The sequence below is a fragment of the Oryctolagus cuniculus genome, chromosome 7 (assembly GCF_051225735.1).
Source record: "Oryctolagus cuniculus isolate XC-2025 breed Fujian yellow rabbit chromosome 7, ASM5122573v1, whole genome shotgun sequence".
NCBI lineage: Eukaryota > Metazoa > Chordata > Mammalia > Lagomorpha > Leporidae > Oryctolagus > Oryctolagus cuniculus.
The window spans coordinates 36,916,951-36,935,180 of record NC_142873.1 but is presented as its reverse complement, the minus strand read 5'-3'; the positions used below and the strand labels follow the sequence as shown (position 1 = coordinate 36,935,180).

The window sequence follows — 18,230 nt, the reverse complement described above, 5'->3', positions numbered from 1 at the left end:
CTTCCAAAAGGAGGCTATGCTAATTATGCCTGAGTCTGTTTTCTCTTGTTGATACTGTCCCAGGCAATTGTGCCTCTGAACCAGCTCCCACATAATATTCTCTGCCAGAAGCTTTTGGACAAAATGGCTGTGAATTTCCATACAGGACTTGACATTTACACTCCATGGGAAAAGAAAGATGAAGATCCTACATCAAGGCTATACTTAACTCACTCGGGTCTTACCAAAAGCATGCACAGCCAGCCCTTTATCTCTTTCCTTTGTTGAAAGCAAAGCTGCCTGGCAGTGAGGAGTGAAAGACTTTGATTTCTGCACCAGATACAGCAAAGAGAACATGGAGTCTGGAAGTAGAAGAGCTGGATGTGATTCACCACCCGACCAGGTGACCAGTGTCCTGTTACCTCAGTGTCCATCTTTAGGTGCAGATTAATTTTAATACGGTAAAAGAAAGCATTATGTGGAAGTTCTTTCTTCAAAGGCAGGAAAGGACTTTCCCTCCCTTATCAGCTAGACAACTTCTCGTGACAGCCAGAAGGGAATCAGATGACGACAGCTACACAGTTCCTCTCTCACCTTCTCTCATCCTGCGTTAGTCTGGGTCTTTGGACTGAGACAGTATGAAATGAGAATGGGGAAGCAAGAGGAAAATCTAGGTAGGGCTGTCAGAGTGCCAGGCAGGCCTGCCCCTGAGTACAAGGGAGAGGGTGAGGAATGTAGGAGGGTAGGGTAAAAGGGTCTTAGACTACAGAGTTGTCTGAGCAGTTGTCTGAGTTGTCTGCAGAGTTGGCAAAGCCACCGAGGTGTTCGGTAGTCCATGTTGCCTGTTTGAATCCCCACAGCTCCCGCGATGGAGCCTGCCTTAGTTTCCCCCCTACTCAGTTGTTGGCCAGAGCAGACTGTGGAAAACCGACAGCCCTATGCACATGGATTTCAGAATGCGACAGCAAGCCCCTTGCTGAAATTCCCTGTGATCTGAGGTCCACAGGGCATATTCTTGTGATCATACCTTCGTTCCTTTAGAAAATTTGACTATGTGAAAGAGGAGCCTTCATTCAAGCTAAGTTACTTTTTCACTGTCTCATGGACTTTTTTTTTTTAAAGATTTATTTATTTATTTGAAAGTCAGAGCTACACAGAGATAGGAAAAGACAGAGAGAAAGAGATCTTTCACCTGCTGGTTTACTCCACAAATGACCACAATGGCCAGGGCTTGGCCAGGCTGACTCCAGGAGTCAGGAACTTCAGCTGGGTCTCCCACATGGGTGCAGGGGTCCAAGTACTTGGGCCATCCGTTGCTGCTTTTCCAGGCACATTAGGAGGGAACTGGGTAGAAAGTGGAGCAGCTGGGTCACAAACCAGCACCCATATGGGATGCCAGCATCCTAGGCAGTAGCTTTACTCGCTGTGCCACAATGCTGACCCTGCTCACTGACTTAAAATTTCCTTGGAGTAAGGAATTCATATAGAGAGAAGAGAAGGGGTAGGGAGAGGCACAGGGAGAGAGGGTTAGTAAACTCTAGATCAAAGCCTCCTAAGAAACTCAGGAGGAAGGGGAAAGGAGAAAAAGAGGGGATCTGTAGGAGGATACTTTAAGAAGGTCATGGAAATTGGAATTTAAAGATCAGTTTATTTGGGGGCAAAGAAATTCTGAAATCCAATCATGAGGGATCTTCAAAGAGTTCATGAAGCATGCTAATTATGAAAAAACTTAAGCTCCAATTTCAAAATTTTTACACCAAAGTAAACTGTAATTCCACTTTTCTGTAAATTCTGCCACACCATTGTATATGTGCAGGTATGGAGTTGGCAGGTGGCAAAATGCAATGTTTGTCCCTAGGGTGTCAGTGTGTCCTACCAGGCACTCCCTCCCCATTTACATCTCCCCCCCATTCCCTTTTCATAATTCTTTATTTTTTAGAAAGATTTATTTTACTTATTTGAAAGAGTTAGAGAGAGCGAGCGAGAGAGAGATCTTTCCTCTGCTGGTTCAATCCCCAAATGGCCGCAATGGTTAGGGCTGGACCAGGCTAAAGCCAGGAGCTTCATCTCAGTCTCCCACATAGGTGGCAGGAGCTCAAGTACTTGGGCCATCTTCTGCTGCTTTTCCCAGGCACATTAGCAGAGAGCTGGATTGGAAATGGAACAGCGGGAACTCGAACTCGTGCCCATATGGGATGCTGGCATTGCAGGCGGCAGCATTACCCGCTATACCACAATGCCAACCTTCCCCCCCCCACCTTTACATAATTCTGAGCCTAGTGAGAGCTGGATCTTTGTCTCCCTGGGTACTTAGCTTATTGGCCTCGCTGCTGCTCTTGTTGGTGTTTGTGCTCCCCATGGGACCATGTGAGGCCTTGCCTAAGCTTGGATTGGAGGTGACGAAGGCTAAAGACCAGCCCTGCTTCTGCTCAGAGATGCTGGGCCTCTGGAGCTGTTTGCAAAAATACGACCATGAGAGGCATGCATTCCCCAGCAGACGTTAGAGGCACATGCTGTCTCCTCTCCTCCTCTCTTCCCCCACCTCCTCCCTTCCACTCCCATCTGGACTGGAAGTGTCTTTATTTCCTGGCGTATCATGGAGACCACAGCCAATTCAGGACCGTGTAATAAAACTGCTATCAAGATTCCAAGTCCATGTTTTCAAGCATTTTAACAAAAAGGAAAAGAAGATGGCTTCAGATAGAGCTTGGAGTTATGTGAGTTTTCTAAAACTGGTAGACTGAGTTTGGCTGTAGTTACTGTTCCATAATATGTCTCTATGTTATGGTTGAAGCCAACTTTGATTTATAATCTCATAAAGCTGGACCATTTTTTTTTGTTTGTATCCTGTTTGCTTTCTCTTGTTAACTTTTTTCCTAAAATTTTTTTCTATGCAAGAGTATTTCCAAATAGGAAATGAGGAAGGAATGGCTTGTTTGTGTTGCCCTCTTTTTTTCTTTCTCTCTAAAGTGTTTGCAAAAGCCAGGAGATAAGAGGAAACCATTGCAGCCCAAGAGAGAATCACACTTTTCCTGAGTTAAGACTATGAGAAGCAAGCCTCCCTCTCCGATAAGACTTTCACTATATTTCACTGACTTTGAATTGTACCAGAGTAGTGGAGTCAGCATTGGTCTACAAACCAGGAGAACTTGGTGTGTGTGGTTTTTTTTGTTTGTTTGTTTGTTTGTTTGTTTTTTGACAGGCAGAGTGGACAGTGAGAGAGAGAGACAGAAAAAGGTCTTCCTTTTCTGTTGGTTCACCCCCCGCCCCAATGGCCACTGTGGCCGGCGCACCGCACTGATCCTAAGCCAGGAGCCAGGCGCTTCCCCTGGTCTCCCATGCGGGTGCAGGGCCCAAGCACTTGGACCATCCTCCACTACACTCCCGGGCCACAGCAGAGAGCCAGACTGGAAGAGGAAGAACTGAGACAGAATCCGGCGCTCCAGCCGGGACCAGAACCCAGTGTGCTGGCACTGCAGGTGGAAGATTAGCCTATTGAGCCACGGTGCCGGCCGAGAACTTGGTTCTTGTCTCGACTGGGCACTAACTAGGGACACCACTTTGCCCAAGTAGGCTACACTGCCCAGGGCGTTTTGGAAAGAGGTGGAGTGGGAAGGATATGAAGAGGAAGGGTAAGAGGCATGGAGACCATTAGTTCTACATTCTTGGGCTATATTCAGGCATTGAGAGATTGATTTAAAAAGCCCAGCCTTACTTGCCTTAGGTTCCTGAATAACCAAGACACTGATGAGTTCCTTCTATCCCTCAAACCCTTTGAGTTACCATGATAATTTCTTGGTCTCGTCATAGATTTAATAGACTCACCCCAGATCTTTAAAGGGAGAGGACTAGATTTTAATGAGATTTTCAGAACAGGGAAATAAGTAGATGTAAAGATTTTTATGCCTTTTGCCCCTCAGGATATTTTAGATGGAAGTGGGATCTCTTTTGAAAGTAAAGTGTTTTCTGGCTTTAGTTGATCCTGCCAATGTTCATTCTTATTAAATTAACATAAGGTGACCTGGGAACCTCCTCTCCCCACCCTCTTATTCAGCTCCTCCAGAGGGGGGAAAAAGAGTTGTTCTGTATTATTTTGCCTTGTTGTTCTTTCCTTTTAATATACGTGTGATTATATTCCTTAGAATTGCAAAGAAAAGTTTCACCCTGGTTACCTTTGATGCTGGAGATGTATTGCTGGGCCACAAGGAAACAGAGCTGACACTCCAAGTGTACCCTCTTTCTTAGTGTTGCAGCCAGTTTGAGTGGAAATACATGTAGCAGCTCACAAAAACCATCTGCCATTATTGGGAGCTCAGTGTAGACTCAGTGTGGGGTTTTATATTCTCCAGAGACAGTATTGGATTGGCAGAATTGGCTCTTTTTTACCCTACAGCTCAATGGTGGGGCAGTTTTATGCCAGCCCCTTGGTGGCACCTGCCCTCCCTCATGGTCAGTCATGTGCTAGCCCTGAGCCCAGTTGATCATGGTCAGGTTCGCAAGACCGGTTTCATCAGATACACATAGCATACACCCTCCTCAGCAAGGGGCAGTAGATGTGGCAATGCCTTGGGGTTTCATGGCCTCTTTGGTGCATGGAGTCACTTACTCCTCTGCTCACTTTGAAAATCACAGCAGAGCAGCGAGGACTCTTAGGAACAGACTCACCTGCTAGTAAGAACGTTAAGAGAAGTGAGGGTCCATTTCCCCAGGGACATAGCAGCCTCTGCTGTTACCCCATCAAGTGTTTATTTCACAGCTGCCGTTTATTGAGTAGCGCTGAGGGTGGGCACTGTCCGGGGAGAGCGGCTTATAGGGTCCTGGCAAGCTGACCGTCTTTGGAGTGTAAGGGAACTTTTCCTGTGCCAGGTCTGACTTAGACTTCAAAGGAATGTGCAACATGTGAAAGAGATCCTCTTGCTGGGGATTTCAATTTAACCTTTCTTTGGTAGACAAAAGTGGCTTTCAACCCGGGGGTCACTTCAGAATCAATGTTTGTGAAAGCCACAGATTGTGGGGCCTCACTATGGACCTGGTGTATCCTGTCTCTGAAAAAGAGAAGCCCAGCTAGTTTCTGGGAAAGTGTGTGTGTGTGTGCACACACCAGCCTTTTGCTTCTGAGAAAATGCAGCAGGTACACTGCTCCTGCTGCATTCAAAGGAAAACTCTGGGCACTGTATCTAAAACAAGCATAAAATTCTGAAAGGTGGAGACAAGGCAGCCTGGCAAGGGATCTTGAGTCCCAAGGAACTGCATAGTTTGAGTTGCCCGGGTTTTCCTTTCACTGCATATATCCCCACTTGGAGCTAAAGAAGCTTGCAGTCCAGCTGTGCCAGTGGAAACAGACACGTAAGCCCCAACAAGAGCCTGCACTGTCCAGCTAAAGGAGGAAGAAAGGGGCTGCTTAGCAAGGTGGAAAAGTTAAGACAGTCACCACTCTTTTCCAGCTACATCATTTGGCAAAAACTGGATCTGCCACCACCTAGGCCAGCAATGACTGTGTGGATGTCTGGATTTTACCTTGTTGGCCTGTAATGACGTGCCCCAGCCACCCTGCTGGTGCTTCTAGCAAAAGCTGACAAGGATTCTAGGGCTTTGATTCCTGCCAGCTGGTAGCAGGTATCCTGGCCCTGTTCCCCATGTGGTGGCTGTGGAGACCAGGGAGAAGACTGAGACCCCACCCCTGCTCAGAGGAATGAGGCCACAGGGCACTCTTACCCTTCTGAGCCAGGCTGGTATCAATGGAAGCCCATTGGGGAGCTAGAACCCCACCCACACCCCAGGAACAAAGAGCTCCCTTCCGCTTTGGGAAACCTGGACCTCACTCCCACTTGAGCAATGTCACAGGATAAAGATTAACACAGAAAACTCAACTAATACCTAGAATCCTGTAATACTCAAAATGTCCAGGTTCCAATTGAAAGTCACTCACCATGCCAGTATTGAGGAAAACCTCAACTCCATATGTAAAGAAATTTGTAGATACCAACACCATGATGACAGAGATGCTGGAATTATCCAACAAAAATTTTAAGGCACCTGTCATAAAAACTGCTTCAGTGAGCAATTACAAACACTGTTGAAACAAGTGACAACTTACTCTGAACCCAAAGGAGACCCCCACACACTACCCCAAGCAGCTGGAGATGAGGACAGGAATGGGGCATGAGGGGTGGTGGGAGGAGGGAGAATTCAAGTGCAGTACTTGATGATCTCAGCAGAAAATCAGAGGAAAGGAGAGCCAAATGGAAATATTAGAATTAAAAAAATGTAATTGCTGGAATAAACCTATTCCATGGATTCATCTGCCGAGGGTAGGTGCTCATGAACTGCTCCCAAGCTGACTTAATAAGTACAGGTAGAACATGTGGCCATGACTACTGATATGATTTAATTTAATACATATGTTATGAAAAACCTACACCCAAGGTCATATCCTATTTTAAACATACTTTTCATATCTTGCTGTTAAAGGATTCCCATGGTGAGCAGTTACCTGTGTGTGGAAAACAGGTACCCAAAAATTTCAAATTTAACTCTGAAAATGTTCTGTGTATCTGTTGGAAATCAGTCTCACAGGTGCCTGTATGGTATGAAACAGCTAAACATGCCCTAAAACAGTCCTTGCTGGATGAAGAGTGGCATTAGGCCTGGAACATTCAAAGGAATATGTGTCTGAACCATGTTCATTAGACTGTATGCAAATCAGAGCCAGAGATCCAGTTCAGAGTCCCTGGTTTGGAGGGGGCCTCTGGCTCTTGTACTGTGTACCAAGGAAGTGAACTGTAGTAGCAAGAAATCTGGAAGAACTTTTAAGTGACAGATGTTTGCAAAACCTGGGAAGAGAGAGGGGCCTGGACTTGCTATATTTATGTATTTGAAGGGTTTCCTTCTTAGAAAAGGGTTCACTCTCCTTATTCATTGTTGTCTCAAAGACATCATTTATATATTAAAATTTTATAGGGTACCAAGTAGCAGTTTGAAAAATAGTTTTTAATTTGGTTGAAATTTTGTTGTCTATGAAACAATGCTTGATACCGAGTACTGATGAGCCAGTCCAAAGCCTACTGTATTGGTGTTGAATCAAATTTCAGAGACTGTCCATGCATGTGCCAGGTGTACATAATGTTGTGTTTGGATAAAGAGGCTGACAGAATTCTTCTTCCTGATATCATTCTAAGGACCTAGATACAGCCCCATTTGGTTTTTGGTAGAGACCCAATAATCCCAAACTCGGTTGTGTTTTGAGAGTGGCCACACAGTGCATTCTAGACTCTGAGAAATCCATATGGCTAAAGACCCTCACTAATTAATATACTATATATTCAAATTTGCTTGTTCTTTCCCTCTGTCTTGAATCTTTAGTGTTTTTCCCCAGTTTCCCTGGGCAGCCCTGTCCTCATTGTAAATGCAAGTGAAGGTGGAACGAAATTTCTCTGTTCAGAATCTTGGAGTGGGATCTGCTGACCCCTCCCCCTTCACATAGGGTACTGCTCACATCATCAAGTACTGCACTTGAATTCTCCCTCCTCCCACTCCTCATGCCCCATTCCTGTCCTAATCCCCAGCTGCTTGGGGTAGTGAGTGGGGGTCTCCTTTGGGTTCAGAGTAAGTTGAATTCACAGCCAGCATGCATATCTTCTCAGGGTACCTCTGCAAAGGTATCAGTTAACTTACTGGGCTTGTATGGCACTTTCTCTTCATTTCACCCCTCTTTAATGGAGTAGGATGGGATCAATATGTCATTTTCCTTTGACGGCGTCATTCATATCTCTTGAAGGCTGGTCTTTACCACCTTCTCATTTTGGTTCTTCCTGCCTCTCCCGTTCCTCTGGAATGATGTCTTGTCTTTCTTTTTCTCTCTTAAGATTTCTGCAAGAAATTGTGATTTAGAGTCAGCCTGTGGTCCCCTGAGGCCTCCTTGGCTGCTGCCTACCCTCTATGGCCCAGAGAGACACTCTGCTTAAGTGCTTGAAGGGAACTGATCAGACCAGACTCTTGACATTTTCCACTTATTCTTTTGGAACAATCAACTCCAGACCTCTTAGAGGGATAAAGTCAGGCCAAGAGCAAGATGCATGTGTTTGCATAAGCATTAGTAGCTCAATGTGTGCCCTGGTTCTGTAGCTGAAGACAAGCCTAACTTATTCATTTACAGCTTCTTTTATTGCAGAAAAAGGAGTGGACGTGGGATGAGAGCAAGATGCTGGTGATGCAGGATCCCATCTACAGGTAAGGGTCCCAGCCCAGTACCCAGGAGGAGCGCTGAGCCTCAGTGTTCCCTTGCCATCTGTGGGGCTTGTGGGTCCAGGGAGATTGACATAGACTGCTCCTGCTCTTCCCTTCTGAAACCTGGTCTTTCTGGAGATGTAAGTACAAAAAGTAAATCTGCTTTACCTTTAAGACTGAGAGGAAAATTGTTCTGGCCATGTTGAATTGCACTGTCTAGGAGAGCTGTGAAGGATTTCTGCTTGATATTTAATCCATATTGCTTGGTTGTAATCAGAGACCTTTTCAATTTCTGCTAGCTCTGTCCTAACTGAAATTCCTTAATTGCATATATGTTGATCAGAATGAAAAAACTGGCTGATTCCATCACCACATGCTCACAGTTTCCCCACAGTAGCTGTCTCTTCCACCTTTCTGCCCTTTCAGAAACTAAGCGTAGCTGAAGGGTTTGTGATCCTTTGGGGAAGCAGGAAGTCAAATGTAGTCTCTCCTGCTATGGTCTTGAGTGTTGGTTTCCTCCCAAAATTCATATGCTGAAATCCTAACCCCCAAGGAGATGATAGGAGCAGGTGGGGCTTTTGGAAAGTGATTAGGTGATGAAGGCAGAGGTCTCATGGTTGGGATAAGTGGCCTACTGAAAGAGACCTCAGAAGCTAGCTAGCTGGCTTCTCCCACCATGTGAGGGTCAGCTAGAAGGAGCCATGTAGGAACCAAGGAGAGGGCCTTTTCCAGACATCAAGTCTGCTGGCAACTTAATCCTGGATTTTTCAGCCTCCAGACTGTGAGAAATAAGTTTCTGTTGTTTTAAAGCCACTCAGTGTATGACATCAGACTGAACTGACACACAATCAGAAATTGCATTCCCAATAAGACTGGTATGCTTCCTATAGAGCCTGGATGACTACCATCCATGTGTATGCCCTGGGCAGAGGAACATGAGATAACAATCAGATATGGAAAGCCAGGATGCCCACAGAAACCATGAGGACCTTGAATCATGGATGGCATTCATCCGTCCTGGATCTCTGCAGACCAAGCCTTCCTTATCCCAACCTCCGTCCTGTTTTCTTCACTGGGAGATCAGCCATTCCTTTTTTGAGACATTGGTTTAGATTTCTATTTTGTGTCCTATCAAATTATTGCCATAAAAAAATGAAAATAAAAACCTAAATGAAAGATCTCTGTGAGTGAGATCCCAGTGGAAAGAATGGGCCATCATAGAAGGAGGTACCTTTCTCTGAAGGGAGGAGAGAACTTTGATTATGGCCTTATCTAAATAAGGTCGGAGTTTGTGAACTCAAGAGGCTTCCATAGCCTTGGCAGCTCATGATAAGAGCCTCGAGTGATTACTGACGCCATAAATAAGAGTGTCAATTGTTAAATCAACAACAGGAGTGCAATTGCTCCCCATGTAGGATCTCTGTCCTCAATGTGTTGTACTATGCGAATTAACGGTAAAAATACTACTCAAACAGTACTTTATACTTTGTGTTTCTGTGTGGGTGCAAACTGTGGAAATCTTTATTTAGTATATACCAAGTTGATCTTCTGTATATAAAGATAATTGAAAATGAATCTTGATGAAGAATGGGATGGGAGAGGGGGTGGGAGATGGGATGGTTGTGGGTGGGAGAGAAGTTATGGGGGGGAAAGCCTCTGTAATCCAAAAGTTGAACTTTCAAAATTTATATTTATTAAATAAAAGTTAAAAAAAAAATACATCCCTCTTACCCCAATAGTGGCTCAGGGAAACCAGAGCAGAGCAATCAACGTGTGACCTTGACCTACAACCTCTAGGTGATTCAGTTAGAGCAAAATGCAAGACTTTTGCTTTATAATTGATGAAAACTAGTCTTCTTAGTTCTTTTTTTTTTTTTAATTTCATTTTTTATTTGAGAGAGAGACAGAGGGAGAGGGGGTCGGTCTTCCATCCACTGGTTCACTCTCCAGATGCCTGCAACAGCCAGGGCTGGGGCAGGCTACAGCTGGGGGACTGGAGCTCAATCTGGGTCTCCCACATAGGAGGCAGGAACCCAGGTGCCTGAGTAATCATCTGCTGCTCCCAGGGCACACATTGGTGGGAAGCTGGAATCGGAAGTGGATCTGGGACTCAAACTCAGGCATTCTAATGTGGGATGCAGACATCCAAAGCAATGTCTTGGCCACTGTGTCAAATGCTTGCACCTCTTCTTGGTTCTAAATGATAAAGCGTGTAAACCTATTTGCTTGGGGCTGGCATTGTGATGTAGTGGGTAAAGCCACTGCCTGTGATGTTGGCATCCCATATGGGTGCTGGTTTGTGTCCTACCTACTCCGCTTCTGATCCAGCTCCTTATTAATGGCCTGGGAAAACAGTGGAGGATGGCCCAAGTGCTTGGGCCCCCGTGACCCAGTTGGGAGACCTGGAAGAAGCTCCTGGCTACTGGCTTCATCTTGGCCCAGCCCTGGCCCTTGTGGCCATCTGGAGAGTAAAGCAGTGGGTGAAGATCTGTCTCTCTATTTCTTGCTCTCTCTCTCTGTAACTGAAAACTCTAATTGTTGCTGCTGCTGCCTACCATTTTATAACTCCAGTAGCAATCCAGGAAGAAAATGATGCAAAACACACTTTAGAGAGATGAAGTATAATGGCTCCAGAGCCATGACTGAGACTGAAACATGCCCAAAGTCCACTCCACTGGATTTTTCAACTACTTGAACCAATATATGTTTTTGTGTTATTTAAACTAAAAAAAAAAATATTACCATGTCTTTGTTGGCAAAATGGGTATGGGTGGGAACTCAACAGTGAAGATGGCAGCATGGTGGCTCTGACTTCTAGTCAGAGTAGATGCCTGTGAAATACAATTTCTGTTCTTGCAAACAAATGTACACGTGTGAATTCTCCTTGCCAGGTACTGTGCTGGGTGATTTAGTAGATGACTAGAAGGTAAGGTCCCTTGTTTTAAGGGAGTTTTTTTTTTTTTTTTTTTTTTTTTTTTGACAGGCAGAGTGGACAATGAGAGAGAGAGACAGAGAGAGAAAGGTCTTCCTTTGCCGTTGGTTCACCCTCCAATGGCCGCCACAGCCGGCGTACCGTGCTGATCCGATGGCAGGAGCCAGGAGCCAGGTGCTTTTCCTGGTCTCCCATGGGGTACAGGGCCCAAGCACCTGGGCCATCCTCCACTGCACTCCCTGGCCATAGCAGAGAGCTGGCCTGGAAGAGGGGCAACCGGGACAGAATCTGGCGCCCCAACCGGGACTAGAACCCGGTGTGCCGGCGCCACAAGGTGGAGGATTAGCCTATTGAGCCACGGCGCCGGCTGGGAGTTTTTAATTTATTAGGGAAATGGAGTCCTGAACAAATCACTGTGGTATAAGATAATGTGTTTGACAAGATGAATTTCTTCCTGTGTGTTCCCATTGTACTTTTTATTGTTTCTTGGAATGGTGGTTATAGTGTTTTACTGTGACTTTTTTTTTAATGCCAATCTTTTGTCACTGAACTGTGAGACTCTTGGGTGGACTACTCACTTTTGTATATCTAGTGCCAAGCTGTGCCTGGCCTACACAGGCCACTTAATAAATGTGCCATGGATGGATGGATAAATGCATTGAATTAAATATGAAAATTAATATAAGTGTTACAGTGACTCACAAGAGGGAATAGTTGCTTTCTATTTGTGTGAAGAGGAAAGAGTTTAAGAAACAGATTGAATCAGAACTGGGCTTGAAGAATATAAATGGACAAACCTCTGTCATTTGCATTGTGTAAAAGGAAGAATTTGTGTGTGTGTGTGTGTGTGTGTGTTTCACATTGATGTCATGTACATGAAAGTGACCTATATGTGGATTATGATCATGAATTTGAATCTACCCTTTTCCTGGTTTAAAGAAAGATATTTCCAGCACCAGTGTTGTGGTGCTGCAGGTTAAACCACTGCCTATGATGCCAACATCCCATGGGAGAGCCAATTCAAGTCCCAGAAGCTCTGTTTCCAATCTAGTTCCTTACTAATGTACCTGGGAAAGCAATGGAAGATGGCCCAAGCACTTGGACCCCTGCCACTCATGTGGGAAATGGAGTGAAATTCCCTCACAGAGGAATTTCCTGGCCCAACCCTGGTTGTCATGACCATTTGGGGAGTGAACCAGTGGATGGAAGATTCTCTCTCTCTTTCTCTCCCTCCCCTCTGTAACTATGCTTTTCAACTAACTAAATAAATTTTTTTAAAGAAAGGACTTTCTCCAAACTTTTTATGTGTCCCAAATAAACTGCTAATTTTGTTTTATATTAATAGCTGTATTGAAGTCTGATTGAGACACAAAACTTAACATCTTTAAAGTGAATGATTTGGAAAGTCTTCATACATGTGTGGTAAAACCATCACTTTGATCAAAATGATATTAACCCCAAAATTTCCTGTGCCTTTTTGTGATCTTTCCCCTCCATTCTTCCCTGTCCCACCTCTCCCCAACTTGCCATCTTCAAGCTGCCACCAATTTCCTTTTTGTTATTAAGAGTGAGCTTCCATTTTCTAGAGTCTTATAAATAGATCCATACAACATATCCTCTTTTTCTTTTCACCTTTTAGCATGATTATTTTGAGATTCATTCCTTGTCATTGAATCTATTAACAGTTCATTCACTTTTATTACTGAATAGTGTGCCATTGCATGAGTATAATGCATTTTGCTTGTTCACCAACCATTTGTATGTTGGTAAACATTGAGGCGGTTTCCAGTTTTTGTCTATTATAATTAAAACTTCTATGAATGTTCACATACAAGTCTTTGTATGAATAATGCTTTTATTTTTCTTGGATAAATACCCCAGAGTAGAATGGCTGAGTCATACAGTAGATAACATGTTTGCCTTTTTATGTAACTATCAAATGCTTTACAAAGTAGTCACACCACTAGTGGTGCATGAGACTTGTGGTCCCTCTAACTGTTTGCTGTACATCATCAGTCTTTTAAATTTTCTCTCTTTAAATAGGCAAGCATCAGTACCTTATTCTGGTTTTAGTTTTCACTTTCCTATTGTCTAACAATATTATCATTTTTATCTTCTATGCCATTCATATATCTATTTTGAAGCATCTGTTCAAATCAGCCCATTTATCACTGGGGTGTTTTATTTTCTTATTTTTACATTTTGAGAGTTCTTCAGTCTTTTTTTCAGTTCTATGATTTAGAAGTATTTTCTCCACATCTGATTTGTCTTTTAACAATGTCTTTTGAAGAGCAAAAGTTTTGAATTTTGATAATGTACAATTTATCAAATTCTTACTTTGATGGATTGTGATTTTGATGTCATGTCTGAGAAATCTTTGCATAACTCAAGATCACAAAGACTTTCTATGATTTCTTCTAGAAGTGTTAGACGTTTAGGTTTTATGTTTAGATATATGATCCAATTTGATTTTTTGTTTTTACATGATGTGAGGGATAGATCAAAATTGTGCCTCTTTCTGTTTTTGCGAATGGATGTCCAGTTGTTCCAGCCCCATTTGCTGATAATATTCTTTATCGAAATGCCTTTTCATCTTTGTTAAAAATCAGTGTACATATCTGTGTGTTCTATTTCTGGACTGTTATGTTCCATTCATCTACTTCTCCGGTCTTGATTACTGAAGCTTGAAATCAAATAGTATTAGTTTTCTAAATTTGTTTTTCCTTTTCAAAGATTTCATTCAATTAGTATTGGTATGGTATGTCTTTTTCCATCCATTCACTTGTAAGAAGAAATTTTTTGGAGGGAGGAATAGGATGGGGATGGAGACACCAAAGAATTTTAAATTTTAGAATGAATTTTTCTTCGGGCCAACACCAACACAATGGGCTCTCTGGTTGTAGATATCTTACTCATCTATTGAATTTATTTTTTTAAAGATTTATTTATTTATTTGAAATTCTGAGTTACACAGAGAGAGGAGAGGCAGAGAGAGAGAGAGAGAGAGAGAGAGGTCTTCCATCCGATGATTTACTCCCCAGATGGCTGGAGCTGCGCAGATCCGAAACCAGAAGCCAGGAGCTTCTTCCAGGTCTCCCACATGGGTGCAGGGGCCCAAGGACTGCTTTCCCAGGCCACAGCAGAGAGCTGGATTGGAAGAGGAGCAGCCAGGACTAGCACCAGCGCTCATATGGGATGCCAGCGCTTCAGGCCAGGGCATTAACCCACTGTGCCACAGCATCGGCCCCTGAATTTTTTTTTAAGGATTTTGTTTATTTATTTGCACGGTAGAGTTACAGACAGAGAGAGGGAGAGACAGAAAGTTCTTCCATCCCTGATTCACTCCCCAAATGGCTGCAACAGCCAGAGCTGAGCCGATCCAAAGCCAGGAGCCAGAAGCTTCTTCTGGGTCTCCCAAGCAGGTGCAGGAGCACAAGCACGTGGGCCATCTTCCACTGCTTTCCCGGTCTGTAAGCAGAGAGCTGATCAGAAGTGAATCAGTGAAGACACAAACTAGAGGTTGTATGGGATGCCAGTACAACTTAGACTACTATGCCACAGTGCCAGCCCCTTAAGTTCACTTTTTTTTAAAATAAAAGATTGACTTGAAAGGCAGAGTGGCAAAGACAGAGATCTTCCATCTACTGGTTCACTCCCCTAAAAGACTACAATAGCTAGGTCTGGGCCAAGCTGAAGCCAGCAGCCACAAGCTCCATCTTGGCCTCTCACTTGGTGACAGGAGCTCAAAAACTCGACCATCTTGTGCTGCCTTCTCAGGTGCGTTATCAGGAAGAAAGCTCCACAGCAGAGCCCTGGAACTCAAACAGGCGCTCTAATATGGGGGCTTAGCCTGCTGAGCTACAGCGCCAGTCCCTCATCTACTGAAGTGAAGCACTCTGTGTTGACGAACAGAGAAATGAACTTCAGCCAGTACATTTTCATCTCCTAGGCAGTTTTTTTTTTTCCATGTATTAAAATTGTAGTATTTTAGTCTGTGTTCATGTGTGGGTGCAGACAAAGGGGACTTTTTTCTAAACTAACTCTCTCTCTCTCTCTCTCTCTCTCTCTATATATATATATATATATTCCATCTTATCAGTAAGAACATTTGTCATCAGGATAATATGGCAACATTTACAAATGGACTTCGCATGGGCATATTTGTTTTTTCTGCCCTTAAGGAAACACTCTGGTTTGTTTGGGTAGCACCACTGAAAAGCTTATCATTGCTATGGCTTTTATGAAACACTGGGTTACTGAAGCGTTTCATTTAGGTATATTCCTTAATGGTAGAATTTATTCTTGCTGTTCAAAAGAAATGCTTTTACCCATGTCAGTAAGGAAGTTTAGTTTGTTATTAAATCAAATTCTGGGCTTAACTCTTTTGCATTCCTCGCAGGGAATACTAAGGCTGTGGCGATACTGTATAACAGCAATAGGAAGCAAGTATATTGCTCTTTCCTAATTTTGCTGCACTGTCATATGATTAAATTTGTTATAAATATAAAAATATCCACCCACCAAAAGTTTAGCAGTGATGTGTTATTAATTATATGCATGAAATGACATATAGTATGTGCCCAGATCTTACTTTGCTATGGATATAGTCCAGTTGAAAGATCAAGCTGAGAAAAGACAGGAGAACAGGTCATTGCAATCTAATGTGTTTTTTAATTTTTTTTTAACTTTTATTTAATGAATATAAATTTCCAAAGTACAGAATATGGATTACAACCCGCAACCCTCCCCTTATCTACTCCCTCTCCCCTTCCATTCACATCAAGATTCATTTTCTATTCTCTTTATATACAGAAGATCAGTTTAGCATACATTAAGTAAAGATTTCAACAGTTTGCTCCCACACAGAAATATAAAGTGAAAAATACTGTTTGAGTACTAGTTATAGCATTAAATCTCAATGTACAGCACACTAAGGACAAAGATCCTACATGAGGAGTAAGTGCACAGTGACTCTTGTTGTTGACTTAACAAATTGGCACTCTTGTTTATGGCATCAGTAATCACCCTAGGCTCTTGTCATGAGCTGCCAAGGCTATGGAAGCCCCCTGAGTTCACTGACTCTGATCATTTTTAGACAAGGCCATGGTCAAAGTGGAAGTTCTCTCCTCCCTTCAGAGAAAGGTACCTCCTTCTTTAATGACCCATTCTTTCCACTGAGATCTCACTCGTGGAGATCTTTCATTTAGGTTTTTTTTTTCCCCCAGAGTGTCTTGGCTTTCCATGCCTGAAATACTCTCATGGGCATTTCAGCCGGATCCACATGCCTTAAGGGCTGATTCTGAGGCCAGAGTGCTGTTAGGACATTTGCCATTCTATGGGTCTGCTGTGTATCTCACTTCCCATGTTGGATCGTTCTCTCCCTTTTTGATTCTATTGGCTAGGCCATCTTGCCTCCTCCCTAAATTTTTTACTTATTTATTTGAAAGGCAGATTGACACAGAAAGAGGGAGAGAGAGAGAGGGAGGGGGAGAAGTGAAAGAAACAGAGAGAATGAGAATGACAGTGATGTGCCATTTCACTCCCTAAATGCCCACAATTGCCAGGGCCAGGCCAGGCTGAAGCCAGGAGCCAGAAACTCCATCTGGGTCTCACGTGGGTGACAAGTACCCAAGTATTGAGCCATCATCCACTGCTTTCCCAGGTGCATTAGCAGGAAGTTGGATTAAAAGCAGAGCATCTATGACTCCGAAATGGAATATAGACATCCCAAGCAGTGGCTTAACCCACTGTGTGCCACACCACAAGCCTCCTTAGCCATTTTTAAGTGTACAAATCAGTGGTGGTAATGTTGGTCACCTGTCACCACTATCTTGTTTCCAAAACATTTTCATCATTTCATGTGGAAACTCTGTACCCATTAAGCAGTAACTCCTCAGTGTCTGCTTCCCCAGAACTTGGTAGTTTCAAAAATCATGGAATTTTAAGAGGTTCATAGCATTGTGGTAAACATCAGGACTAGTTTCCCCTGAATTATAGAATGTCTCTCTCTGAAATTATTTGCTATTGTAGTGTTCTAATTAGTTGAAAGCAGATTTCTTTTTTTTCTTTTCTTTTGGAAATAAGATTTCTTTATGTATGTAATTATTCCCATTTATCCCAGCTCTTATCTCTGGAGTTACAGATAGATACCTAGATCTTACTTCTCTCTTTTTTTTTTTTTCAGTTAACTCGAGTTCCTAAGCCATTCTTTCTTCTGTTTTCCTAGATTTCCTAATTTCAGAGCCCATTATATCCTCTTAAAATACATTAGAATTGAATTTTCAATGTTTCAGATACTGTCTGACCAGTGTAAATAGGGAGACACAGTTCTACCTCCACGATATGGAGCTTTATATCCCTTTTTAACGAGCTTTATCACATTGTCATTTGTTCATTGTCTCATAAGTGGTGTCAGTTCCTAGGTTAAATTGGAGTTGTAGTCCTGAATCCTTTGGATATTCACAATAACTGCTTTTTTTATTTATTGATTTTTTTATTTTTGACAGGCAGAGTGGACAGTGAGAGAGAGAGAGAGACAGAGAGAAAGGTCTTCCTTTTGCCGTTGATTCACCCTCCAATGGCCGCCACAGCCGGCGCACTGCGGCCGGCGCATTGTGCTGATCCGAAGCCAGGAGCCAGGTGCTTCTCCTGGTCTCCCATGGGGTGCAGAGCCCAAGCACTTGGGCCATCCTCCACTGCACTCCCTGGCCACAGCAGAGAGCTGGCCTGGAAGAGGGGCAACCGGGACAGAATCCGGCGCCCTGACCGGGACTAGAACCTGGTGTGCTGGCGCCGCAAGGTGGAGGATTAGCCTATTGAGCCATGGCGCCGGCCACAATAATTGCTTTTAATCCAGGTTTTACTCATTCTTTATTTCTGCTATTTAATTTTATTTTTTACCCTAAATGCAAGACTTTGTATATAGTAATGTTAAGTCAAATGTAATTCACCTGAGCCCATACTTCAGTTTTTGAATTCTTGTAAATTGGCCTTCAGCAGGACAACTGTCAGTGTTATGTGAAAAAGATTTTCTTATACGATTTAGAACTATGGAATTGCAGTAGGAACCAGGAAGTAAAAGATCCAAAAAGGG

General features: G+C 43.3%; 1 protein-coding gene across 6 annotated transcripts in view; it reads left to right on the top strand.

Moving 5' to 3' along the window:
* C7H1orf226 (chromosome 7 C1orf226 homolog) overlaps positions 1–18,230 on the top strand; it is a 342,221-nt gene that overhangs the window by 244,834 nt on the left and 79,157 nt on the right. For 3 of the 6 annotated variants that reach the window (XM_008264164.5, XM_089299664.1, XM_089299665.1), the window contains one exon: positions 8,150–8,208. In XM_008264164.5, the coding sequence (XP_008262386.3) occupies positions 8,150–8,208 (59 nt within the window). Of the gene's footprint in view, positions 1–8,134; positions 8,209–18,230 lie in introns of all 6 variants that reach the window. The other 3 variants (XM_051857177.3, XM_089299663.1, XM_051857182.3) reach the window with 1 other exon arrangement.